Below are 27243 nucleotides of genomic sequence, written 5' to 3'. Positions count from 1 at the left end.
TTTTACCTGTCGGAGGAGCAACGAGGGTCCAGTGGGGGGGCCGGGGGCGGCCTTCCCTGCCAGCCGGGCGTGAGCCCGTCACTGCTGTGCTCACGGCCAGGCCTCTCTGGCCGCGCCTCGTGTGTCTGCGCACACGGAGGTCTCGTTTCTGCGGAGGCCGGGCGGTGCTCCATGGTCGCCCATGTCCCGGGAGGCTTGAGTCCCCCCGCCCAGCCCCCACTGCCCATGAATGAGCCCTCCTTTGTGTCTTATCGTTTTAGTCTGGATTCTGATAGGGTGTGTGTGTTAATGACAACATATAAAATGTAGGCGTAAAATGTTTTATATAAGATTATGCATATATTTATATAGATACACACACACACACACACACACACACACACGTATGTGTAAAGAGGTTTGTTATAGGAATTGGCGTATGTGATCATGGCGGCTGGCAAGTCCAAAATGTACCGTGTGGGTCTGTGGGCCAGAGACAAAGTCTGCAGGCACTCTTCTGGAGAATCCTCCCTTGCTGGGGAAGGCCCTTTTTTGCACCGTGCAGTCCTTTGCCTGATTGGGTGAGGCCCACCCACTCTGCAGTGGGCCGTCTGCTTACCCGCAGACTGAGGTCAGTGTCAGCCTCATCCACCACTGCTGCCGGGCTGACACGTAAAGTTAAACCCGTCAACCTCACAGGCGGCTCAGGCATTGTGACACAGTGGGCCTGTTTGTTTTTCTCCTGATAGCAAAATGAATGCCTTTTTGCTGTAGAAATTCAGAAAGGCCAGAGAAACAGAAACAGGACGAAGGTGCCTGTAGCACCGCAGAGGCGGAGCTGGTTTGGAGGGCCTGATGCCTAAAATTGCTTCTGCCGCCTTCCCTCCCCGCCCCTGCTTCTGTACTATTAGTGACGTTCCCAGGTTGGAAACCTCGTAACGCAGCGAGCGCGTGTGGTGTCGGCAGGGCTGTAGTCCCGGCGGCACCTCAGGGCCCCCCGTTCACCCTGGGCGTTGGCCGCTCGCCTCCTGTCTGTCCCCTTAGGGCCTGGCCAGGCCTGCCAGCCCGGAGCCCAGGGCTGCTTCCTGGCCCGCCCGAGCAGTGCCGGCTTGCGCCATTCTGGCACTGGCACCTGGCCGGTTCCCACGCACTGCCACGTGCCCTCCCCGCGGCTCTTCCCGGCCCCGCGCGGGGCTGCAGACACCTGCCGTCCTTGGGCAGCGCCAGCCGGGCCCCGCGTTAGCCGCCGACCGTGCGTGTGCCCTGGCGCCCCGGTACCCCCAGATATTTTCTCTGTCTCCGGCCGAGGCCCTGTGGGGCAGGACCCGGAGGGGTGTTGTCCAGCCCACTTCCCCACCGTGACACCACAGGTCTCCGGCCAGAATGATGAGGGTCCCTAAACAGCGCCCCCTCCTCAGATGCCAGCTCGGAGTCCCGAGGATGCTCCCTTTATCAGATGCCAGGACGAAAGTCCTCGCACGCGTGCCGGTCCGCTGTGCCCTGGGCCGTTTCGCCAGCAGCTGGTCCGTGCGTGCACACTCGGGTGTGGTTGTTACCAGCAGATCGTGGCCGTGCCCCGTGATTGGTGGATGACGGGAAGGACCGAGATGGATGGGGGGCTCTTTATTTCTGGGAGGACGATGTGGCTTGGTGAGGTGGGTTTCTTTTTGTAATCTGAATATTTTTTCACAATTGCTTGCAGAAAAAGCGATGTGGATGAGGAGCGGTAGGTGCTAGAGTGCGTATTAACCCTGGGGAGTCTGTCCTTTGTTCTGCTGGTTTCGAAGCGAGCTGGCCAGCGGCCCGTGTCCGTCCCTGAGCTGCGGCTCCCCCTGGGCTGCCGTGAACTTGGCCCACGCCTCCTCTCGTGTTGGAGAGAGCCCTGACTGATGCCGGACGCGTCCCTCGGCCCGTGCGAACATCGTGAGAGTAACTTCCCCCTTTGTGCCCCTGCAGAAGCTGTCATCGGAGAGGCCGAGCTCGGACGGGGAGGGCGCTGCGGAGAACGGAGCCACTGTGTGCAACGGGAGAGAGCACGGTGAGTTCTGCTCGTGCCGAGAACACGTAGGCTCACAAACAAACCCCGAGGTGGGAAGAGGGAAACTGGCCCAGTCCGTGAGCTGCGGGCGGCCTGCTCGGCGGTGCGGCTGTGCGCCTCCTCCCCCGGCCTCACGCTGCCGTCCTGCCGGCCCGGGGCCTCAGGGCTCACAGCAGCCTCTGCCCTTACCTGACTTACCGCCGAAAGGAATTTGCGATGGGGACACCTGACCGTCCGTGAAAAGCGGGCAGCCAGCGTGACAGGCGCCCCCATGGCCGCCCCACGCCGCCCGTGCTTAGCCCCAGGGCCCGAGCAAGCCTCCCGCCGCGTGAGGACCCTTCCCGCCGTCCCACCTGCGAGGCCCAGGCCAGGCTCACGGGCCTCTGGTCATTTAAAAAGAAAGATGTTCTGAAAATGCCTTTTATTCACCTTCATTTAAAACCCATTTTTTTAAGTTGTGGTTCAGTACATGTGACATGAAGTCACCACGCTAACCGTTTTGTGTCCCCTGGGGCGGCGTTAAGGACGCTCACAGAGTGGCGTGCCCGCCCCCCCTGCAGCCAGAGCTCTGTGCCTCTTGTGAGACCAGCGCGCTGTCCCCAGGAAAGAGTCGGTGCCCTGCCCTTGCCTGACCCCTGTGCCCACCGTCCCCCCCGTGTCTGCGAACCTGACAACTCCAGGAGATGCGTGGGGGTGCACCGTATGGCATCTGTCCCTCTGTGACCACTCGTGTCACCACGATGTCCTCGGGGCCCGTCTCCGTGGGAGCAGGCGTCAGACCGTCCTTCCTTTTGCGGCTGACGGGCCTCCCGCGGTCTGGACGGACCACGCTGTGTTTACCTGTTCCTCCATCAGTGGCCGTTGGGGCTTGTCCACGTTTTCGTCGTGAACGGAGCTGCTGGGAGCCTGGGGCGTACGGAGTTGGAATTCTTTTCTTGTGAGTCAGCTTCACACAGCTCAAGCTCTGTGCGGTAGCCACGCTTTGTGGCACATGGCTCTTCGCGCTTCGACAAACCCAAGGCTGTAACTACATCACCGCAGTCAGGACGTGGACCGTGTCGGGGACCCCGAAGCGCCGCCTCGTGGCCCCGGCAGCCACGGGCGTGCGTTCTGTCCTCTGCAGAAGGCCCTGCGAGTAGGAGCAGTCCTCTCTCTAGCCTGGCGCCCGGCAGATGCACCCACCTGGTGGCGCGCTCCGGAGTCCGCTCCTCCGTGCGGCCGAGGCGCGTCCCGGGGTGCGGAGGGGCCGCGGTGTGGGTGTCCGCCCCCGCTGCATGGCTGGGCGCTGGCAGGTCTGAGCGTCCTGGGGAACGCGGTCCTAGACGTCCACAGGGTTTCATCTCCGTCGGGTAAACACCTACGGGCGCGGGTTGTCGGCCAGGGGCGTTCTCGCCAGCTTGCTGATGGCCTTTAGTTCCGTTCCTTGTGTTTCGGCCATTGCGATGGGTGTGTGGAGCTGTGTGGTCGTGGCTTGAACTTGCACTTCCCTGGAGACTGACGATGTTGAGCATTTTTAATGCGCTGCTTTGCCAGCCATGTCTCAGCTGATGAGACGTCTGTCCAGATCTTTTGCCCATATTTGTCCTGGATTTTTGCTCCTGTTATTGACTCTGGACAGTTGTTTAATGTTTCCAGTGCAAGTCTTTTATCTGTGTGTTTTGCACGTAGTCTCCCCGAGCCCGTGGCTTGACTTGCACGTCCTCCAGGGCGTGTGGCCTGAGAGGAGGGTGAGGCTTGCGGGTCATGGGGCGGTGTCCCCTGTGCAAAGCTTCAGCCTGTGTGCTCGGGCCCGTGGCCTGGGCTTCCCGGGGGGGGGGGGGCGGTCCGCCCAGCCAGCTCAAAGGCACTCTACCCGGCAGGCATCTCGCAGCTCTGAAAGGAAGCCCCCCTAAACCAGAGCAGGCCACCGAGAATGTTAGAGCCCAGGTGAGCTGGCCCAGAGGTCGGGATCTCTGCCACTGTCCCCGCGACTCCCTGACTCGCTCACGCCTGGGTGTAATTTTAGGCTTCGCCATCGGGAGTCACTCAGTGGACCGTCTCATCTGTGTCTTCCGTGGGCACATTACGTGTAATCAAAGCCAGGAAAGCAGTCTTTAAGTTTTGCCCCAAAGCAGGGTAACATACAATCTCCGCTTCCTGCTTGGACGTGGCGGCGTAGTGTGCGTTACTGTGGTTGGTCTCTGTCCCCGTTTGCCATTTCTTCTCCTGGGTCCCTGCCGGGGACTAGGTTCACAGAACGCTATGAACGTCTAGATACGTGTGTGTGTGTGTGTGTGTGTGTGTGTACAGAGAGAGAGAGAGAGAGAGTGTGTGTCTGCACCTAACCACCTCCCTGCTCACTCATGACTGATGTGCAGTCGAGAGATTTCAACCCAGCCCCCCGGCCCCCTGCCATCTCGTGATTCAGATTCTCCGCTGGCTGTAGGGACGCGTCTGGGCCAATAACATTTATGGCTTTAGAAATGCAGGGAGCCGGCTTTGCTTCGGCGGTCCGCCCCCACTGCCTGCCGAGCGCCAGCGGTGGCTGCCGTTCGGACCCTGCGGCTTCCCGGTCTCTGACTTGAGTGGAGAGTTCTGAGGTTTGGAGGATTTCTTCATAATCCTGTCACACGTGTCAGATCCTGCCGCCTGGGCAGTGAGTCGGATCAGCACATTCTCACCTTCCCACGTACTTTGCTTTTTCTTCCAGGGAGTCCCTTCTGCTTTGTAAAAAAAAAAAGTCATCTGTGGCCCTTCAAGGAGTTAAAAGTATCAGGTCTTTTCTTTGTGACGAGGTACCTTCCCAACAGGAGAAGTGCGGGTAGGAGCAGAAGGAGACGTAAGGCGGTAGCTTCGAACCACAGGGAGGAGCTCTGTGCCCCCCGAGCTCTGCGGGGGGGGGGTCCCAGGGCGTGCTGGGGGTGCCTTCCTTGTGAAGCTCAGCTGGAACGGGACTGTGGTCAGAAATGGTCTCCATGCTCTTCGGAAAAACTCTGGCGTGGCCACACCGGGAGCGCGATGACATAGTCGTCCCAACCGCGGACCACACATCTGGGGGCACCTGGGGGCTGGGAAGGTCCCATCCCACTAGGATTGCAGCAGGGTCTTGGTGCTTTAGCTGAAGAGGGGGTGCGGGGAGAGTGTGAGGAGGGAGGGGGTGCTCTCCCGTGCTCCGTGCACCCCCCCCCAGAGGACGTCACAACACCCCACAGTCCGTAGGCTTAGCCCGCAGACGCTGTTCCTCACGGTCCGCAGGCGGGAGCCCAGCCTGGCGGTGCCCGGGCCGCGTGCTGGGAGGGCCCCTTCCCGGCTTGCAGAGGGCCCCCTCCCACCGTGCCCTTGCGTGGCCTCTCTTCCGAGTCCGGTCTCCCAAGGGCACGAATCCTGTGGGGTCGGGGCCCCACCCTCACGATGTCACATAACCCCATCACCAAATAGCGGCGCCCGGGCTTGGGGCCTCAGTGCAGGGGTTCTGGGGTGCACTTATGTTCAGTCCAGAACAAATACTTGTTTACCCTGAAGTTTGGCTCGGCTTCTTCTCTTTCAACCGTCATTTCTTCCTAGAGGGGCAATAACAGCGAACACAGAGTAACTTGAACTTGGAATACCGCTGCGCCTATGGGGCCAGGGAGCGCGAGGGCAGACTGGGGTGGGGACGGAGGGGAGAGGGCTGGTGTCCCGCGGGTGGCGGAGTGGGGACTGGAGGAGAGAGAGCTGTCGCCACTCCCCCCATGGAGAGAGGGGAGCGTGTCATTCCGTATTACAGGGGCCTTTAGGGATGAGGTCTGGGGTTGTGACCCCCCGTCCCCCCGTCTCTGAAATTATTGTGTGTGTGTCTAGGGCATGTTCCGGCGGGCCCGGGTTGAGCAGGAGGGGGAGTTCTGTTCATCACATTGTCCGGCGGGGTTGTGGCCCCTTGTGGGTTACAGACTGGGAGGCCCGAGTCACCCGGACAGGGAGACGGCAGGAGGGGGGGCGGGGAGCCCCTCTGCCACCCCCCCCTCCGTCCTGAAGCTGCTCGTGGCCTCCCAGAGGCTCATCGTCCCCTGGTTCCTGCCTTGTCCCCCCGGCTCCGGTGCCAGGTGCACAGTGGCCCTCAGGTGACAGTGCTGAGTGACCTCTCCTCTGCGGACTTGCTGGGGGAGGAAAGGGTCCCCCTGAGCCCCGGGGCTGGCGCGCTCTCTCCCGCGCCTTCCCAGCCCCACGAGACCCCAGACGGGGGGCCGGAATTGGCAGCTCTGTGTCCCACGGGAGCCAGAAATCAGTTTGACGCAGTATTTGTGGGTTTGGTGTATTGGGCACGGCTTCATAACTCAGTGCCGTGCAGGCCAGCGCCAGCCAGCGCCGGCTCGAATGCAGGCTGCCAGCCTGGGCATCGTGGGGGGGGTGAGGGGCTGCTGGAGGGCGCCCCGGGACTGGGGAGGAACCCGCGTGCCCCTTTGCCTCCGTCAGCCCCTCCCCAAGCTGCCAGGACGTGGCCGCCCTGCTGCTCTCCGTTCCCCGTCCTGACCGCACGGTCTTGGTCCTGAAGCTCTTCCTGCGGGAAGGCTGCTGCTCGGGCTCCGCGCTCCCTCGTCCCCAGCGCACGGCTCGAAGTCGCCCCTCCAGGCGGCCCGCCCGGGGCCTCTGGCGCGTAACCCCAGTGTAGACCATGTGGCCCGGCTGCCACCAGGCCTGCTGTGTGTGAGTGAGTGAGTGTGTGTATGCATGGGTGTGTGTGTGCACGCGTCTGTGTGTGTGCGTGTCCGGGCACCGTGTGCATGTTTGCAGCCTCCTCTAGAACATACACTCCTTCAGAACGCCTGTTTACCGTGTCCTGTGTGTCTACACCAGTGTCTACACCAGCACTGGCTTGTAGCAGGTGCTCAGTGAGCACAAATTGAGGAAAATAAGACTGACTGTGACTTCAATTTTATCCCTATTCTTCTCAGTCAGGGTCTGTAATCAACACACTCTTTCTTGTTTCCATCGTTATTCTTGACAGTTAAGAGGAAGAAAAGTTCCAAATCCGAGCCCAAGGGAACCGTGTCTAAAGTCACTGGGAAGAAGATCACCAAGATCATCGGCCTGGGCAAGAAGAAGCCGTCGACGGACGAGCAGACCTCGTCCGCGGAGGAGGACGTCCCCACCTGCGGTGAGTCGGCGGCGCCCCCCGCGCCCCCCCGCGCCCCCCGTCCGGGCCGCCTCTGTGCCGCGGCCTCCTCCAGTCCGGCGTGCGGGCAGCCGGGTGGTGGCGGGGGCGCTGCGCTTTCACTGCTTCTAATAACAGACCTGCGGGGGTTTGAGGGTCTCGGGGTTCTTTCGAGACAAAGCAGGAGTTCTTGCTGGGGCCTTGGTGAGCGGTGGAGGGAGTGCGGGGCTCAGCCTGGCGTGTGTGGGGTCACCTCCCGGCTACCGCGGTAGAGAGAGCGTCCTGGCGGTGCTGTCACTCAGCCTGTCACCACAAGTCCCTTCTGAGCGGCTGCCCTGCCCAGGACGCGGTGGGCGCCCCCGATGTGGCCCCAGCCCTCCCGTGCCGTGTGAACGAGGAGTCACCAGCAGAGATGCGCAGCGTGGCCTGGTGACGGACGAGGGAACTGGCATGGCACAGTGCCCCAGGGACCCGAGCAAGCGAGGTCCAGGCTGGGCAGCCACTGGGGACGGGGGAGTGGCAGGCATCCTGTTCCCTCGGCCACCACACAGCCGTTCTCAGGAGAACGGCACCGGAAGCCGGATAGCCGGGCTTTGGCCTCTATGGGGAACCGAGGGCGGGCTGTGGGTGCCCGTGTACCCCGCAGCACACCCAGGGTCCATCCCTGCGGGTCCCTGGTCCCCTCCCTGTGCACACTCGCTCTGCTCACCCCTCTGTCTCCGTGAGCATCCACCTGCCCAGGTATTGGACTTTACTGGGAACTACGCCACCCCATGTGCCCAAGTGGCCGTACAGACAAGGGGACACGAATTTGGCAGCTGTCACGCGTGCAAGGACAGTAGGGAGAGGCAGCGCTGTGGGGAGGAGGGCAGGGGGCAGAGGGCTGGGTAGGGGCTGGAGCTTGCAGGAGCCAGGTGTGTGCCGAGCCCCGGGGGCAGGTTGGGGGTGGGGGGGGCCCAGCTCCCTTCCGGCCCTGACAGTTGGGATTCTAGGAAGCCGCGCGCATGAGACTTCAGGGGGCCCAGTAGAGGCCTGTCCGTCATCGGGCCTTGGCAGCCCTGGTGGTGGTGCACGTGCCGTGGGAGCTGGCCTGGCAGACAGGGCTGGCAGTGTCCCCTCAGGGAGGTCCTCGGGAGGCGGCCGCCTCTGGATTGTTGGGGGCGCCGTGAGAGCGGAAGGACACCAAGGGTCTAGGAGCCCATGCGGTCAGACCCCTGAACTTGGCCCCTAGTCACACGGCAGTGGGGTCATAGAAGCCGGCTGTCTGGGGCTCTGTCCACCGTCCCCCCCTCCCCCCGTGAAGGAGAGGGCATCACCCTGCCAACGTTACAGCTGCGGGGCAGACAGACAGAAAGATAGGACGAGGCTTCGGACAGACGGACAGAATGACAGACAGGACGGGGCTGCGGGACAGACGGACAGAATGACAGACAGGACGGGGCTTCAGACAGAGGGACAGAATGACAGGACGGGGCTCTAGCACAGAGGGACAGAATGACAGCTGCGGGGCAGGGCTGTAGCGCAGAAGCACCCGGTGGCTCCGGCTGCTCCTCCTCTTGGGCTGGGTCTGGAGGGTCAGACTCCAGGCTCCAGACGCGGAGCCACCGTCTCTCAAGAACCTTAGAGCTCAGAGCAAGTCTAATCTCAAAACACCAATCAAATTCCCAAACTGTTGAGGTACAGTGAGGTCTCACCTAACTTGATGGGTGGGATCTTACAAAAATCTGACTGCCTTGGAATTGCCTGCCAATTGCCTCATGCAGTTCCTGGAACTGATGGGGGGGGGGTGCTCGTGTGCCCGGGCGTGCCTGGGGGTGGGGTCCTCGCCACCGGGTCCCTCTGTCCTCGTCCAGCGCCTGGCTGTGGTCTGGCGCCCTCTGGTGGTGGGTGCGCTCCAGCTGAGATCTGCGTGGGGCCCTTCGGGATCCAGTCCCCCGTCCCGTGACACAGCACCGGCCGGTGCCGGAGGCCGGTCGCCAGGTGTGGGCGCCTTACCGCGGGTTCACTGTTGGTAGAGACGGGCCTCTCAAGCACTGTGAGTTTCTTTTCTGACCTTCCCTTTTGGGAACTGAGAAGAAATCCGAGGACGGCATTAAAATACGGTAATTTCATGTGCTGTCGTACTCACGTAAAATGAGAATTTGCTCAATACGACCATCCCGTCTGTGACTCCAGTGTCAAGAAATCCACAGCATTGGTGACTTTGGGCCAGAGTCGGCCAGGGAAGAAAGTGTCAAGAGATTACCAGCGCCCCGGGCAGTGGAGCCGGCCCCGAGACCGCCCCCGCCGTGCTGCAGGCCCGCGCCTGAGCGAGAGTGCCCCCACGCGCCCAGGTCTGCGAGACAGCCGCGCGCCAGTGTGAAGGCCGTACGGTCCCTGTCCCTGAGCACTCAGCTGGCTCCTGGGTCTCGTTGCTCACTCTCCCCGAAAAGTAGCTTAGTGTCTCCCTTCCCGGCACCCTGCATGTCGAGGCCGGGCTCCCGAGACCGTGTCCCAGACTCTTACAATCCAGGCACTGGATGCGTCACACCTTTGTTTCTCATGCTCCCCAGGCCACCCTGTCCCTGAACCACTCCTGCCAGCCTCAGTCACGACAGCGGTCAGTGCCCAGAGCCCACTGCTTCCCGGGGAAACTCGTTCACTGAGGGGAGGGCTGGCGCTGGCCTGCACGAGTCACACGTGCAGAGAGACCCCCTCCTTCACAAAGGAGCCCTTCCGGTTGGACCCCAGCCTCTCCTCTCCCTGCAGCCTCCCCTAGATGTACGGGATAAAGGAAGCGGGTCCCAGGCACCTGAGCCCACGGGCTGGCTCCTCCCCCTGCTCCCCAACTTCACAAATGCAGCAACTTTTGCCCCAAATACACGTCTAGTTCCAGGAGAAGTCGTGCCCCCTGCATTTAGCAGGTACGGGTAGAACTGATGTCACACTGAGCCGGGTGAAAACTGACACTTTTTTACGTGTGCGTCTCGTGAATTCCCTGGGCAAATAATTTTACATAATGTAGAGAGCGCCATTATGGGCCCTGTAACTTACCTGTGTGCTCAGGGTTTTGTTTTGTGCAATTGTCTGTGTAACATTCAGCCTCTGCTGATGGAGCGTGTGAGATGCGGGACCCACGCGTGTGAGACGCGGAGAGAAGCAAAACGGCTCCTCCCAAGCCCTGGGCCCCGCGTTGTAAGATCAGAATTGGAGAGGATTTGTTTTGTTTTGTTTTTGAGCGGCGTGTAGGGGAGTGTGTGTGTGTATAGGGGTGTGTGTGTGCGGGTAGGGGTGTGTGTGTGCGGGTAGGGGTGTGCACTCGCGTGTGCGCACGCATGCATGAGCTGAAAGAGTAGTACAGGGACTCCTGAAATCCTCGTTTTCTTTCTTCTGTGTCGGCTGAAGCGCTGTGTGTACGTGACTCCCTTCCTGCGTCTCAGAGGCAGGGACAGTCACCTCCTGGCGTCACCGACGGGGAGCCCATAGCACCCACCCTGTGAAACTTGGTCTCCTGTTCAGTTTGGACGTCTGTCTGTCCATTTGCTTGTGACAAGCGGAACGCGATCCGTTTCTCATGTTGGAGGAGGTTTACTTTTTTTAAATAATGAGGATCATTGCTGTAATTGGATCCTGTGTGCAGAGGAAGCCAGGTCCCCCGTGGCGGCGACATCCGGCCGGGCGCTGCAGTGGCAGAGATCCATGCTCTCACACTCCAGTGTTGCGTCCCCTCTGGGCTTGCTCCAGCGGCCGGACGCGGTCCTGCAGCGCGAGGGCTGCAGGACAGGGGGGACCTCCCGTCGTTTGCTGGAACGCATCCAGCTGGGGGGACTCCGCACCCCGGGGCCGCCTGTCCTTTGCGGAGGAGAGGAGGAAATTTCCTTTGCAGATAGTTTGTTCTCATGTGACGCCAGAATGTGCCTTCCTGTAACTCATGCCCGGCTGTGTCATTGCAGCTGCCCCGAGTGACTCTCGTCCTTCCCTGTACCGTGTCCCTTTGGTCACGTGAAGACAGTCACCAGGTCCCTCCTTCCTGCCCTGCAAATACCGAGGGCTTGGCCGGGCCGACTCCAGACGGCCACAAAAGCCCTCACCCTCCCACAGCGGCTGCCGGGCACGCAGCGCCCCCCACGGGCCCTCGGGGGCTTCCCGCACGGCTCCCGAGGACCCCCCCTCCCCAAACTGGTTGAAGTGAGCGGCCCTCGCGATGGTGCGACCTTGCACTTGCAGGCGCACGGGGCAGCGCCCGCTAACGGTCTGCTGTGGTCCCCGCAGGCTATCTGAACGTGCTGTCCAACAGCCGCTGGCGGGAGCGCTGGTGCCGCGTCAAGGACAACAAGCTCATCTTCCACAAGGACAGGACCGACCTCAAGACCCACCTCGTTTCCATCCCCCTGCGCGGCTGCGACGTGATCCCGGGCTTGGACTCCAGACACCCCCTGACCTTCCGGCTGCTCCGCAACGGACAGGAGGTCGCCGTGCTGGAGGTGAGGCGCCGCCCGCGGCCACGCTCGGGGACCCGCCGGGTACTTGTCCTTCCTGCTCGGTCCCCGCTGCCGTGTCCCTCGTGCCCGCCGTGGGGGCCTCCTCCCCGGGCGGCGACAGGCGGTGCGAGCGGCCAGCGCCCGCTCTTCCTGCGTGGTGCAGGCCCCCCGTCTCCGGCCGCCGCCGCCTTCCTGCCCTCCGTGCATTCGCGTGGTTAACCGCGGGGCTCCGCACGGCCCCCTCTTCTTCACGGTGGCCAGAAAGCCACCCCTGTCTCCCCTGAGGATCGTCTGCCTTTGCAACAGTGGTGTTTCTTTCACCTGCCCTTCGGAACGTTCTTTAAGGCAGAACAGGGGTCGTTAGAAGACCTTACAGACGGCGGCTCGCGGGCCAGCTGCACGGAAACCCCCAAGGAACACCCTTAGTTTTCAAGGGCCCCCGGCCCCGTGCTGGGGAGCAGCCAGAATCCCAGAGGAGGAAACTGCCCTCGATGCGAACCTGGTGGGTCCCCCGTGCAGGCCGAGCCTGGCAGCAGACCTGGGCTGGCGAGGAGGGAGAGCAGGCCCCGCCCTCCGTGTCCCCGCCGGCAGTGACGCGCACACGCCCAGCCACTCGGCCCGCGACGTGCAGGCAGCCCCGCCGCGGCCTGCCGCTGTGATCCATACGGTTCCCGAGGTCATTTTTACGTTTATTTGGAGCCGATTTCAGAATTATGGGAATGTTGTGATCGTGGGAATGACCCCACACCCTCGTCGCGTCCCGCAGCGGAAGCGGCTTCCCGTGGGCAGGTCCCTGGTGCCCCCTCATTCCTTCAATGCTTGACCGCACGTGTGCTGAGGACGAAGGCATTCCCTCGCCAGGCCACCGCACGGGGATCGAGATCAGGAAGCGAGCGCGCACACCCTCCGCTCAGCTGACGCTCGGGTCTTAGGCGGCTTTCCGACCCCACGGTGTCCCTCGCAGACGCTAGGAAACCCCAGCCATCTCCTTCTCCGGCTGCCTCGTTTCCTGGCACAGAGATGTGCACAGGGCACGGAGCAGTTACCGTGCGGCCCTTGGTCCAGGCGCGTCTCTGTTTCCCCGCTGTGAGAGTGCAGGCAGGCCTCCGTGGCCGTGGCCGTGGCGGTGTGGGCGGCGGCCACGCCGGCACGTGCACCTGTCACTTTGTCCCTCAGCCGGCGATGTTAGCTGATCCCTCGGGCAGGGTCTGCAAGGCTTCCCCTGCACAGTGATTGTGTTTTCCCTTTGTCTTTTTAGAAAAAATGTTAAATGCTTATTTTTATTTTTTAATATTTTTTAATATTTTATTTATTTTTGAGACAGAGTATGAGCAGGGGAGGGGCAGAGAGAGGGAGACACAGAATTGGAAGCAGGCTCCAGGCTCTGAGCTGGCAGCACAGAGCCAGATGCGGGGCTCGAACCCACGAAAGTGAGATCATGACCTGAGCCGAAGTTGGAGGCTTAGCCGACTGAGCCACCCGGGGGCCCCTTAAATGTTTAATTTTGAGAGAGAGAGCATGACTCAGGGAGGGACAGAGAGACTCACACTGAGTCTGCAGCAGCTCCAGGCTCCGAGCTGTCAGCACAGAGCCCGACACGGGGCTCGAACCCTCCAACCCTGACATCATGACCTGAGCGGAAGTCAGGTGCTTAACTGACTGAGCCCCCCAGGCGCCCCTCCCTTTGTTTTTAAAAGCTCCGTGGGGGAAATTACTTTGAGGCCATCAAGGTAAATATCCTGTTCTCAATTTCACCTGCTGACTTGGGCGTCCTCTGATGATGCTTACTTGTTGTCATGTCATTTAGTCGTCATGGCAACTGAATGAAGACTGTGATTCCGCTATTCCTTCTAGCCTCCCCTCCTCCTGTTTCATTGTCAATCCCTGCATGTGTGTATATCAGCGGGGATTCGTAGAGTAGTGTTTTCCTCGGTGATGATAACGCTTGATTGTGATTTACTTTGGTGGAAACCACCCCAAGTTCGGTCAGCGGAAGGCCCTGGAGCTTCGCCCCTGTAATGAGGAGGCACGGTCCCCGTCATGCCTTACGTTGTGGTCCAGTAAGACGCTCCTGGCTCCTCTACCTTCCCTGTTACCAGCCAGCTCTCTACTCAGCCCCCATGGGTTCCTCCTGGTGGCGATGGGAAATGGGTGTGTGTGTGTGTGTGTGTGTGTGTGTGTGTGTGTGTGTGTGGCACACACGTGTACTACGTGTATTCATGTGTGTGTGTATGTTACGAATGTGGTATTTGTAAGCGTGCGTATATACACATACATGCATTCACATACCCACATCTGTATTTCTGATTGGAGAGCCATGATCATAACCAAGACCTGTAGTTTCAGTCCAGTATCAAAGGATAATTTTTTAAAAGCCTACTAGAAAATTCTATGAAAGTAGACTATGAGGAAAACAATGAATAATCCCTAGTGTTTTTGTATCAAGTATGCTCCGTAGTGTGTTCAGATACTTTTTAAAATGCTTAAATAGGGGCGCCTGGGTGGCTCAGTCAGTTAAGTGTCCAACTTCAGCTCAGGTCATAATCTCACGGTTCATGGGTTCGAGCCCCACGTCAGGCTCTGTGCTGACAGCTCGGAGCCTGGAGCTGCTTTCGATTCTGTGTCTCCTTCTCTCTCTGCCCCTCCCCTGCTAACACTCTGTCTCTCTGTCTCTCAGAAATAAACATTTAAAAACATGCTTAGATGCATCAATGTAGGTTTAGTCATAGATACTTTCTTGATGCCGATTTTGTTGGGGGAAGGACAGAAGGACAGGAGGGAACACATTTGGGATTTGTGTTTACCCAGGTCTTCAGGTGAAGCCACTTAAGCCCCCAGACATTGGTTACCTTCTCCCTCGGGGAGGCGCTTACTCGAGTCCATTTGCTTTGTCCCGGGCCTCGCGCCGCCCTGGCCAGGCGGGAGCTGTCCCCACCAGCCAGGGTTACGAGCACATGAAAAATCGGTCCCCTCACGTTAACGGCTCTGGGAATATTCACAGTTATGTGTATTTGGGTCAGTGTCCAACTCGTCGAGGCTGTAAATATAAAACCTCACTTGCTTTGAGTCTTTAAGCTAAACTTAGTAGATCTTCTTTCTATTAAAATTTAGTCATTTTAATGAAAGTATTTCTTTTCTTTCACATTCTGTTAACTTATGCACTTAGTAACTCAACATCCCTGAGACTTTTTAAACATTATATTTTGATTAATCAAATGCTTCGAATACCATTATAAATGTAAAGTATCTTATTTTCTAATGTAAAGTATCTGATTTTTTAAATCATGCAATAAGGATGACTTAAAACTTTATTGAACAGGATCTTAAAGGTATATTTCCAACTTGCAAAGTCGGCGGATCAGATTTGGGGCGGGGACCATTTCAAACATCTTAAAGAAACACGATGCGCAAAGCAGGGCGGTGACTGAAACGTGATTACGCGTCTCTGACGTTATATCTACACTTCTATAAACTGGTACAAAAGTTAGTTGACTTTTTGTACCATCTTAAGAAAATTAAGATCGCCATTTCAGGCCCATTTAAGAGACTCTGACAAGGCCTGCAGGGGGACAGGGTTGGGGCCCCACAGAGGCGCGGGCCCCATGGCGTTGCCAGGTGAGGCGGCCGGGGCTGGAGGGGCTCCCTTTTCCTGCCCAGATTTTGTGCCAAACTAATGACACCTTCTAGCCAGCTTCCTTGGGCCGAGGTCTCACTCCCCACGGTAATTTCCACACCGTACGCCCGCTGCCTTTCCCCAGACCGGACGGCCTGCAGGACCCAGATCGCCTTTCCTTGGGTGTAAATCCTTACGTACCTTCCGGTGTCCGGGCGTGGTGTGCACGCAGCTCGGGGCGTCACTCGGGCCGGATCCGTGTCACCGTCCTTCATGCCCCTTACCTGCTTCCTGTTCGTCCCCCATCCCGCTGCTCCGTCTCCGTGCTGAGGTCGGACAGCGTGACTCGTAACCTCACTCCCGTAACGCGTGCTTCTCCCGCCCTCAGGCGGCGTCCTCGGAGGACATGGGCAGATGGATCGGGATCTTGCTGGCCGAGACGGGGTCCTCCACAGACCCCGGGGCCCTGCACTACGACTACATCGACGTGGAGACGTCCGCGAACGTCATCCAGACCGCCAAACAGACCTTCTGGTAGGACCCCCGCGGAGCGGCCCCCAGCCCAACGACGACGCTCTTTCCTCACGGAGATCTCACTCCCTGTGTGCAGAGCCTCGGGGTGCGGGGACTAAAGCCTCCTTTGATTACAGTGATCCAGACTTTGCTGAAATATTTGTCATTTCCTTTGATTACAGTGATCCAGACTTTGCTGAAATATTTGTCATTTCCACCTTTCAGTCTTTCTGTAGGAGCAGAGCTCAGCAAACTTCTGTCGAGGGCAAAAAGTATTTGTGGCTCTGTGGGCCAGGGTCCCCGTTAAAACTCCTGGGCTCTGCCATCACAGCCACAGACCACGCATCAGCACACGGCATGCCGTGTGCCGATAAAACTTTATTTGTGGAAACAGGCAGTGGGCCGGCTGTGGCCCGTGGCCCCTGGACTCAGGGAACACTTCTAGGAGTCATGTGACTCACATACTGCTTTAACCAGGGTGGAATTTTCAGTCATCAGTCACACACTTAAATTGGGATTTGATTTTTAAAGGCTTGTACATATGAAAGCATTCCTTTCAATCCTGTTTCTGTGACAACGAAGAAGATAATCTTAGCAGCATCTGAGGGAAGGGCCCCGGCCCCTAGGGGCCAGCTTTGTACCAGGCAGTCCCCGGGGCCAGGACAAGTTCCCTAACAACACTGGAGTGAGGCCTGAGTCCTGGGGTCGCGTCCGGGAGGTGCTGGGTGAGGGGGCGGGGCTCAGGCGCCGGCCCACGCGGATTGACCAGGTGGAAATTCCGGCCAAGTGACCTGGAGCCTCTCGGCGCCTCGGCTCCTCCTGCAGAGGCCAGGCTCGGGGAGGCCGTATCCGGGACTTCCAGGCCCGTGTCTCTGATCCCTGGGCCCTACTTCTGCTTCCCTGTAGAGTGTATAAAGATCGCGGGTCTGCGCTTGGGGCCGGGGGGAGGTGGGTGGAAACAAAGCAGGTGACGGAGTCATACATACAGGCCGGCCGTGGGCAGCCCCGCCGGTGGTCTCCGCGCTGGTGCGGCCCTGTGAGCGTGAGGAAGACGGGCCGGCACGTCCTCACGGACACCGGCCTGCCCACGGGCTCCGCCACCCGGTTCCTCACACGGGGTGTCCGCGGGGAGTTTGAGCCGCGCTCCTGGGCCCTTGATTTGCGTGCTGGAGGGAACGCTTACGGAGACGTTCTGGCGCAAAAGGCAGCGCGCGCTCCAGTCGGGATCAAGCCACACGCTACCCCACGACCAGGGTGGCGGCGTGAACTTTCCCGGAAGATCTCCAGTAACGCTTAGCGGTCTTCCAGAGCGCGGACCTCCCGTTCTCACTACTGTCGGCAGCGCGAGCATCGGGGGGCGGGCTCAGGCCCCGCCGCTTCTGTTCTGTTCATTATTTTCCTGTGATAACACCCTCTCTGGTCCACGAAATACACGCAGATTACGGTGAACCCTCTTACCATTCAGCACGTGCAGTAATTGCAGCACATTTAATCAAGTGGCTTTTTAAGAAATGGAACCTCACACTGGGTTTTGCAAAACCTCCACGTAGAGTGACAGAAAAGAAAGGAGGTGGCTTTTAGCTGCTGCTTCAGAACTCACTAGATGCTGGGGCCTCTCCGAGTGGCCCTGTCCCCTCAGCTGCACGCACCGCAGTAGAAACCGCACGTCCGACAAGCCCTGAGTGGCCGTGTTTCACCCAGAACTTGGCTTCCCACACGGGCGGAATATTCATCCAAACCGAATGTGGGAAGGACGCAGCTTTGGGAGCGGAATGTAGATTGCTGTATTGAAAAATGACTTGCTAGAAAGCCGCGTGCAAGGGGTTTATGGCCACAAGAATCTTTGCTCCCTCTTTAAAATCTTTAGAGATGTTAGAATAAAGTATAGTTTTGTTTGTCAGTTTGCTAGCTAGATGTTCTTACAAACCTTGAGAGAAGACATTTAACAAGGAAATGATGTTCAAAATATAAACTACGGCACCTCGCCAGTACCGTAAATGTCCTAGGGTTAAGTTAAATTTGCTGTGATGCAAATGGCAGCTGGCTAAGGAATGTTTTCGAGGTCTTTGGGGGGGAGGGTCTGTGCGTTGGATATGTCTGAGGGGAGAGGACAGTGATGTCTTGGGGGAAAGGGCAGCAAAAAGAAACAATCGTCATTTATTTCTCCTGGGAAGAGAAGCGTATTTAGGAATATTAACAAAGGTAAGCAGTTGCGCCCTGTTCTCCCCCCGACCGGCCCGTCTTTAAATGAGATGTAGATTACATGACACAAGGGAAACGTTGTCAGTTTTTTCCCCGAAACTGATTTCCAGTGACACACCTCACAGGGAAGCTTTAGTAGAGGTGGCTGTCTGCGGAAAGGCTGTGGATCAGGGCGGACAGACAGGGCGGCGGACGGGCCGGAAGGGAGCTCTTGTCCTGAGTCACCTTCCACGTGGACCAGGGATGCACCTTGCGGGTCTGCTGCTCGGTGACAGTGAGCCAGATGCAAGAGGACGCCGTCGGTTTGCCTCGGCTCCTGGCAGGGGTGGGGGGTCGAGGGTCTGGAGCAGACGGATCCACAGAGGCGGAAGGCAGATGCGGGGCCCAGGGCCCGGGGGCCAGGCAGGGGGTGAGGGTGTCGTGGGATGGAGGTTCAGGTGGGGAAGGTCCTGGGCTGGAGGGCCATGCCGGCCACCCAGCAGCGTAAATGCGCTCAGTGCCCCAGATCCGTGCCCTTGACAGTGGTGAGCGGACCGTGTGTTGCCTGCGTTTTACCACAACACGGGTACTTCCGCGAGCGTCTCACGTGTTTGAGTCAGCAGGGAGCGTGTGCTCTCTCAGCTCAGGTCCGCTTTTATTTGGTTAAAACTCCTGTTGTGGAAAGAGCACCAGGCGGAAGCGGTTGGGGCTCGCCTTTGCCACTTCGGGCCGGGAGACCTGGGGTCGGGGGGCAGGCGCCTCTTCCAGCGGGCCCGTCCTGCGTGTCCATGACCTCTCTGGGGTCCGCTCCCAGCTTCTGTCCTGCCGCTGCTGGAGCCCGCTCCTCCCCAGAGCACACACCGCCGCACACCACTCGGTCTAGACGCGCGGTCTATGAGCACCTGCCAGCTGTGCGTCATGGCGCTCGCCGGCCACCCGTGCACACGGCCCCTGATGTCCTCAGACACGCCTCCTGTCTTGCAGCTTCATGAACAGGCGAGGCATCTCTGCCAGCCCCTACCTGGGGAGCACCTCCAACGGCTACGCCCACCCCAGTGGCACGGCGCTGCATTATGACGACGTCCCCTGCATCAGCGGCTCGGTGAGTGCACCACTCTGACGGGCTCCAGCAGCATGGGGAGTCCTGTGACCCGGGAGCCCGGCTTCAGGCGCCAGAGGGCTTTCAGGGGGGCTCCGAGGCGGGAGGAGCCCGCGTCCCCTCTCCTGGGCTTGTGATCTCAGGTGTCTCCGGACAAGCAGGTAACTGGACCCCTTCGGCGTCTACATCACCGTGGACAGCACCCCACGTCCCCCAAAATAGAGCCCAGGCTCGGTTCTCGGCGGAAAGGATGGGTGGCCGCACCGCAGACGCGAGGCGTCTTCCCCCTGGTGGCCGTGGAGCCCCGGGACGCCTGGTCCCTGGTCCCTGGTCCCGGGCGGCTTATCCCCGCTAGGAATGTAGCAGGGGTGCTCAGAGACCGCCCCCGTGTGCCCGAGCCTCCTGCTCCGCGCGGCCACGGGAGTGCGCCCGGCTCTCAGTTCTCTGCGTCCCGTACGGGACGCGCCCTCATCGGTCAGCTCCCACCGTCTCCGAGTTCTTTGCTGAACAGCTGTCACTGAGCGCACGCGCTGGGCCCCGGGGTGAGGCCCTCCAGAACCCACCCCAGCCTCAGGCCCCCGGTATTGGCGTCCGCATCGATACTCCTCAGCGGTTGGCATAGAATGTGTTTATTGTTGTGATTTTCAAACCTCAGAAGGGATTTTAGATTCTTTCCTTCCTGTTTTGCTCACCCGTCCTTCTCCCAGCACTTGGACAGACGTCCCCAGGCAGCCCCCCTCTTTTCCAGAGTCACAAAACCCGCACTGCCCGAGGCAGGCACCGGGAGACCGCGCCCCCTCAAGGGAAGCCCGGGGTCGGGCAAGGGTCCTGGAGCTCGGAAGGAGAAGCAAACTGAGAGGAAGGCCACTGTGGTCCTGGTGGGAGGTGGCCAGCGGGCTGCCGAGCGCAGTGATGTCATGTGTCTCCGGGGTCTCAAATACCTTGCCCCGGGTGTCCCTCCCTCCACCCCTCGGGCCTGCCCCGGGCTCCCTGCAGGGCCCTGTCCACAGGCTCCTTACTGGACTCCTCCTCACGCAATCCCTCCTCCCCGCTTGGCCATCCCCTCTCCCTCCTTCCTGAGTTGCCGCATGGCCCCTAGTGCCCAGGGTCTGCGCTAGGGGCTGAAGACACAACAGAGAAGTCGTAGCCTCCGTCCCCCAGTGGCCTTCTGGTCCAGCGGGGCTGCAGTGGGGTGGGGAGGAAGAGCAGAGCAGGGCCTGGGCCTGGCCGGTCACACGGACATCAGGTTCCGTCCTGGGACGCGGGTGAGGGGTAGGAGCAGAGCCAAGGTGCAGCCCCGTCCCGGCTGCGAGTCCCATAGGACAGCGTCCTGCCTGAGGCCGGAGGGTCAGGGCCGGGGGCGGGGGGGGGGGGGGGGGGGGGGGGGGGGGGGGGGCGGAGTCCAGCCCCGATAAGACAGCGCGAGCTCCTGGCCCCTGTTCCCACCTGCACCCTTGTCCGTGGGCGCTCCAGGGTTTGAGCGGCCCCGGTGCCCACGATGGCCCTGAGCCCACCGACCCAGGGAAGGCCCACGGTGGCCCCCGTGAGAGCATGTTCTGGGCAGGCGGTCTGCCTTCCTGGGCACTGGCCGTGCCGGTCTCCGTTTGCTCCGTGTCAGGGCCGCTGCGCCCCTGTGCTATGCCCAGCCACCAAGCTCGCTCTCCGGCGGCCGCCCCCTGCGCCCGGGGCTCCAGCCACCGCCTGTGTTGGAGAGACAACACACAAACCCAAAGGAGGGCTCGGGGAGAGGCTGGGGGGCCGGCAGCCCCACGCCCGTCTCCCTAGGTTTGTGTCACGCGGGCTCAGCCCGTCCCCAGGAATGACCTTTCCCTAGAGCATCCACGGTGTCATCGGATTCAGACACAACAGCCCGCCGCCCTGGAAGGACTCTGCGTTTGGGGATGGTTTCCGCACGTGTGTGGCGGTGTTGACGGCAGGAGGTCCCGGGTGCGGAATCCGTGGCTCTCTCGCCACTGAGGGCTTTCTGGAAGCCCAGGCCTCTCTCTCGACTGTCTCCACATTCCGGGCGCCAGCACGAGGCCCGCCCTCGTTTGGAAGGCTTGCTCCCTCGGTTTTATGAAGGTCATGCTTTGTGGCCCCAAACCTGACATTGCGTCAACATATCAACTTCCGTGACCCTTGGCCCCCCTGATGCCAGCGCAAGATAAAAACAAGTCTCAGAAGGATGTGCTTTTAATCTAGAAAGTTCTGTGGGGTGTCAGCTGTCTAAGAGTTCCACATGACTCGATCCTTTGGCGTTTGGGGAGGTGACGGTCAGTCTGGAGTGCTGGGTTAATCCCAGACAGCTGTGTGCTGGCTGCCCCCTGGGCGTCAGCCGGGCTTGTGCGTGGGGCCGCCAAGTGTAGATGGCAGGCGGATCCCCGCGTCACCGAAATAGACCCATCAAAGGGGCTGCAAGAGACAAGCCCGCCTCCCTCGAGACCGCAGACTGCGGCTATTTTCGGAACAAAAGGCTGTAATTGCAGTGTGCTTCCAGAAGGGTGTAAAAATAGCGCAAAATGAGCACAACATAGGAATTAATCTCTCTCTCTTTTTCTGAAAGTGCAAAGCAATTTGCAGAGACCTTTAGGTCTCTGGCCATGGCTGTGAGTTTGGGTTCACTTTACACTTCAGTGTCCCTGTTCCAAGTGGCCCGTAGTCATTTTCGTCCTCTATACAAAGCTTTCCGGCTAAAACACCATTATATCCAGTATATTCTGAAACGCCCTCTTTTCTATGATGAACTGATCTCTTTCTTTCAACAGACTGTTGTGGTCACTGCGCTTCCTTCAGGCATGACCAAGCATGGCACCCGGGGGCACACTGACGTCACCGTAACAGCTGAGCTGCTGATGCGCACGTGCCGGCTGGGCAGAGTCGGGAGGCGGTGTTCGCCCTGGGGCGCCTGCGGCTTGGAGACAGGGTCCGGCTCTGTGACCTCTGTCTGTGCCTCAGGGCACATCGAGGGGTCAGCGATGTCCCAGCCCTTAGAACACCAGGGCCGCTGTCCTTACTGTGGAATCAGGTGCTCTGCCGGCACCCTGGGGTGCTGTCTGGGCCAAGCTCCCGGGCTCCAGCCCGCGGCTGACGCCCTTTCCCTCTCTCACGGGGCTCCTGCTCTCTGGATCGGGACATCCAAAATTGGGGTCTTAAAAGAAGGTCAAATCAGTTTTTTCCCCTCTGCTTTTAAAAACCGGAACAAAACACAAACTTCCTAGGCCCGTTCCCCCAGAAGCCATCTTGCGGAACCAAGAGACCCCTCCTGAGCCTCCTGGCGTGTGTGTGCCGTGCGCGTGCGCGTCGGGGGGGGGAACTAACAATGTCTCTGCTCTGCTTTCTGTGGCCGAGGGCACTAACGACGGAGCTGTGTGTTGCAGTGGGACCCTGGCGACGGCCCGGGAGGCCCGGGACACGAGGTGCTCTATGATAACGCGGTCCTGTACGATAACTTGCCGTCTCCGAAAATCTTTGCACGCTACACGCCTGCGGACAGAAAGCCGTCTCGGCCGTCTGCCGACAGACTGTCCTCCTCCCATTACAAACACCCTCCTTCCTGTGCTGCGTCCGCCACTAACACCTCTTCCCTGGGGAGGGCGTCTTCTGTCGGGCCTGGCTCCCAGGTACAGCACCTCCTTCCGTCCTGCCCGGAGTGGTCTGGGCCGTGGGCCTCCTGCCGGGCCTCACCACGGGAGCACAGCCCTTGGCTCACAGCAGCTGAGCCCCTGCAGGGCGAGGTGGGATTTGTCCTCCGCTAGAGCAGAATTTGCTAGTGCGATCGACGTTCTGCGCCCCGGAAGGGTTACACGCTCCTAACTCGTTCATGGCTTACGCACTGTATCTCTTGGCCTAAATCTCTTTTTTCTATTCTTGGAAAACTCCCCAGTGAATTTCATGCATTATATCAACTTAAGGCAAAGATTTCAAAACAGGACAGGGATGATAGAACTTTCCGGAAGGTTCTTGTACTGCAAGCTTTCTAGAATACGTTCCTGTCGCTTGCAGGTGAGGAACGCTGGACTCCCGGTCCTAGTTGCTTTTGGTCTTTAAACGTTAGATCTTCAGGCGAGCGTATTTTTCTGTAATGAGTCTGAAAGCGTACTGCCTAAATCCAAGTAGTCGTGAGCGTTTTGGACGATCACTGAAAACCAATAACCTTGATGTTGAACTGCTGTCCACGGCAGACGCAGTGGCAGTGCAAACACTAACGTGGTGTGTCCGTGCGTTCTCGCCTAAGGCTCCCTGTGCTTCAGTGCCGCGGTCAGAGACTGCCCTGCGGACGTAGAGCAGAGGGGTGCGCCTTAATTATGTTCTTCTCGCTCCATTTCGGGGGGACCCGTAAGAAGCAGTCGCTGCCCGGCCAGGCCCTGGCGCCTCACCCAGTGGAGGCAGCAGCAGCCCCCACCAACGCACCAACGTCCCCAGAATCCCAGGGAAGGTTGGTTGGTTTGGGGTCTTTACCGACCGCTGCTCAGATGTGTGACGATCCACTGCAGGCACACGATGTGTCCGTGGACTCCCCTCCTCTTGTTGGGACACAAGTTCCGTTAGGTGGACACCGTGGGACAAGCGTGCCATCTGGAACATCTGCTTTGTCCCCACATTAGTCTGGGGTGACTCGATACGTCATTTCGATGTGCTTGTTTCTGTCCATTTTCACGCTGTTTGGAGGTAGGAAACACCTCTGTAAGTGGAGTACCGCACGTTTAGGTTTCCCGTGCTGGCTGGGCCGTTACCGGAGAGCTTCCAGTTACCTACAGAGCGCCACGCGCTTACCCGCGTCCGGCGCGTCACCTGACCTCTTTAGGAGGCCTGTGGGGAGGACCGGTACATTTATATTTTTTTAATGAGCAAATGGAAGCCCAGACGTTGTGACGACTTGCTCAGCGTGTCCCACATCGTTGAGCTAGAGCTTGGAGCTCCGTCTGTCCGTCTCCCCAACTCCGGGCCCACAAAAGCAGCAAATGTAGCGTTGTGGGAGACCGTGGGCAGGGAGTGGACCTTGGCCACCAAGCCGGGTTGATTGATGACATCAGTAAGGTCCACGTATATCACGGAAGCAAAACCCAGCCTCTGCCGGCTTGCAGCCAAGGGGTAGAGGTCCTGCTGGATCTTTGCTAAGAACTGACGTGGTTCACACTGGTCCCGTGTCACCCCCTGGCTTCCGTCCCCTGACCTGCCCGTGACTCAGAAGGTAGTTAGCTGTCCCTGGAGGACGGCAGGCAGCGGCAGGACCCTTCAAGCAGAATCTGATGCTAGGCCTGGCCGCCCCCCAAACAGCGCCCCCGGGAAGACAGGCCGTTCAGTTTTAGAAGCACAGACTTTTCGTAAGGTCCACCAAACCCCTCGGATACTCCGCTGCCTGGGCCAGCTTCTCCGCTAGCGTTTCTGATCTCCCGGTAGAATCATATAGAACTTCTATTGCATCCAAGCTCCTCACGGGCCGTGGATCTCGGCTCCAGGCCCCCTGAAGCCAGAGCAGGGAAACGGCAGCGGCTCGGTGTCCGGAAGGCACGCTGGGGTTCCGTCTGTGCCAGGTTACAGTGGAGATGCAGAGACTGCGGCAGCTTACTGGAAGAAAGAGTGTGCTTTTTTATGATCTGTTTTTAATCTTCTTCCGTTTGTTTCGACAGCTGAAGGGTAAAAAGCCCCCGGCAGCCTCCAGTGGGGTCACGGGGAAGGGGAAGGCCGCGAGCAGTCAGCAAAAAAAACCCGATTCAACAGCCAGCGTGAAGCGCACGCCGTCGAGTAAGTCACCGCGCCCCCATCCTTGGTTCTGGTTGCAGTGCGGTTTGCAGAGCTGCGGCTGGGAGAGCCTTCCTCGCTTCTCACCTGCCCTGGGAGGGGCCAGGTGTGGGCCCGGGGGGCCAGGCGACTGCGGTCCTCGTCCGCCTCCCTCCTTGCCGGGTTGAAGCGGGGGCCGGTCTCCAGCGCTGCTCTCCTGAGAGCTGTGAGCGACGCCGACAAGTCAGGTGCGCAGGCCGCCTGTCACCGGTCCGACGCTTGTTTCCACAGGAGGCGACTGTGGGTGCAGGGGGCCCTGGGCCTCAGGTCAGCAGACCTCGGCTTGCGTCCCCGAGCTGTAGGTGACTTAGTGACTCCCGCCAAGCTCTGTAAGCCCAGCTCCCCGTGCTCCCCGTGTGGAGGTGTGGACGAGTGGCTGCGGTGGGGTCTGTGGCGTCATTGAGGTGCCCCGTGGGTCGCCAGGCACCAGAGCGACGGAAGGGTTTATACGGAAGGCGCGTTCCCGCCGCACCTCTCAGTCCGCGGGCTGATGGCCACGGTCCCCGGTTCATCTCCAGCCTCTTCCCCGGGGCGGGTGAGGGAGCTGCCCTGCGCACGGTGTGGACGCGGAAACTCCCTCTGAGAGACCGAGGGGTTCCGCCGGCGGCTCACAGCCGTGAGCACCAGCTTTCAGCCTCCAAATCTGCTGAGCAAAACTCGGACACAGCTGAGGGGCTCGGCCCGCCTGAGTGCCCGGTGCCCTCTCCCCCTGCAGGCCCCCGCCCCTACCTGCTGGCTCCGGCCCTGCCCGCGTCGGGCAGCACTCGCTCGTCGGGCCGGGCCCGCTGCCCGTTGCTGGGGTTGCGCACACAGCTGGGGTCCTTGCCACCCGTTGACAAGGCTCGGGAGCCCCTGAGCGGGTGTGAGCGCGTCAGGGGAGGAGGAGGGAGTCAGACTCCAGCGATGGCTTAGAAGTTGTGTCCGTACTTTCTGAATCTGGCTGGGTGCCGCCGGCTGGTAGACTGGCCTCCGTGTGACCGACGGGGAGGCCCTCTGGCTCCAGCTAGCGGCCTCTCCCCGCTGTTCTCAGCCCCCGACCTGCCGACCTCCTGTGTGCGCTGCACGGCCGGACAGAGGGGGCGCGCGCCCGGGGACAGAGAGGCCGGCCTTTCCCTGGGCCGCGTGCAAGGAGGAGCCTTGGAAGTGGCCCCCAGTCCTGGGCTGCCTGCGCCCCGGGGACCCTGTCCTGTTCATCAGCTCGTCTATACCTCCCTTCTCATACGTGCGTTTCGAGCACGTGGGTCAGGAGCTGGTCGGACCAGAGCTTTGCATCGCTATTTTATTGTGCTGGTTTATTTTGATCTTATCTTTCTGGCAAGTCTTATTTTCCTAATGCAGTTGGGTGTGTTTCTAGTCGCTTAAAATGTTAGTGCTTTTCATGCGGGAGGGGTATGGGGGAGGGGCGTGCCTTGTGCCCTAGAGGCTTGCCACACAGGACCCGAGCCTTCTGACATCTCTGTCTTGACAGCCTTTCTCCCAGTGCCTGTGCTCGTTTCGTTTCCCAGACGATTTGTCCCTTTATTTCCTGAGACCTTCGGCAGGGAATCTTTATTAACTTTGGGGACATCTAATGGTGACAAAAGAGAAAGATAATTGCATTCGGTGTTTGTGCGGAATTCAGCCAGTTGCGTTACAGGCTGTGTGGGGTAGACTGCACGGGGACCAAGCGCTGTGGAAATTTACAGGGTATTCTCCTCAGGGCTGCTGGGAGAGCGTCTGCGATTAGAGGCGGGGGAGCACGCTGGCCAGTTTCAAACGGCTGACTTCGTTGCCCTCGTGCTGTGATCCTTTTACCATCAGGCTCTGTGTGTGCTCTCTCTGTCTGTCTGTCTGTGGGGAGGGGGTTGCCTGGGGGCTGGAGATGTGCACCGTTCTCATAAATGCAGGGCTGCACTGCAGGACTCCGCGCATTCGGCATCTGGGACACGGGCCAGGCGGGGCCCTGGGGACCCAGTTCTCACTGACGGTGGTCGGAGCTGCCAGGGAGGGTCCACCCCGTCCCCGGCACTGTGGTTTTGTTGGGCTGGGATTTAGGTATATTTATATCAAATTTTGTTAGGCCTCTCGGTAGGCCTTCTGGCTTCTGCTCCGTCGAGGGTGAAGCTGAGACTCGTCACCCACGTCGCGGTGGCCTCTGTGGCATCACACCCGCTCCTGCCCAGAAGTCGCTGCCAGTCCAGGGGGGGCAGCAGACACACAAGCCAATGATGGCAGTGCTGTGGGGGGTGAGGCAGCGGGTGCAGGGGTGCGGCTGACCTGCAGGAGGCCTCTGAGCCGTAATCAGGTGTGGGCGGCAGCAGGAGCTCCGGAATCGGTGACCCTTGATCACACGTGGGATCGTTTCTCTAAATTATTATTATCTTGAGGCAACATAATGAGAGGGAGAGATCTTGAGGTCCGGACTTCAGTGCACTATTAACTAGTGGTGTGACGCTGGCCAGATCTCCGGCTAGGTTCCCTAAAGCTGGT

The 27243-nt window shown here is 59.8% G+C and overlaps 1 protein-coding gene across 1 annotated transcript in view; it reads left to right on the top strand.

Moving 5' to 3' along the window:
* Positions 1 to 27243, top strand: part of AFAP1 (actin filament associated protein 1) — a 125959-nt gene that overhangs the window by 88032 nt on the left and 10684 nt on the right. Inside the window, exons 8-14 of the mRNA XM_029948981.1 lie at positions 1936 to 2017; positions 6981 to 7130; positions 11379 to 11590; positions 15589 to 15734; positions 18879 to 18996; positions 22371 to 22613; positions 24624 to 24738. Of these exons, the coding sequence (XP_029804841.1) occupies positions 1936 to 2017; positions 6981 to 7130; positions 11379 to 11590; positions 15589 to 15734; positions 18879 to 18996; positions 22371 to 22613; positions 24624 to 24738 (1066 nt within the window). The remainder of the gene's footprint in view (positions 1 to 1935; positions 2018 to 6980; positions 7131 to 11378; positions 11591 to 15588; positions 15735 to 18878; positions 18997 to 22370; positions 22614 to 24623; positions 24739 to 27243) is intronic.

This window comes from Suricata suricatta, chromosome 1 (genome assembly GCF_006229205.1).
Source record: "Suricata suricatta isolate VVHF042 chromosome 1, meerkat_22Aug2017_6uvM2_HiC, whole genome shotgun sequence".
In the NCBI taxonomy this organism is placed as follows: domain Eukaryota; kingdom Metazoa; phylum Chordata; class Mammalia; order Carnivora; family Herpestidae; genus Suricata; species Suricata suricatta.
This window is presented reverse-complemented; position numbering and strand designations above follow the sequence as displayed.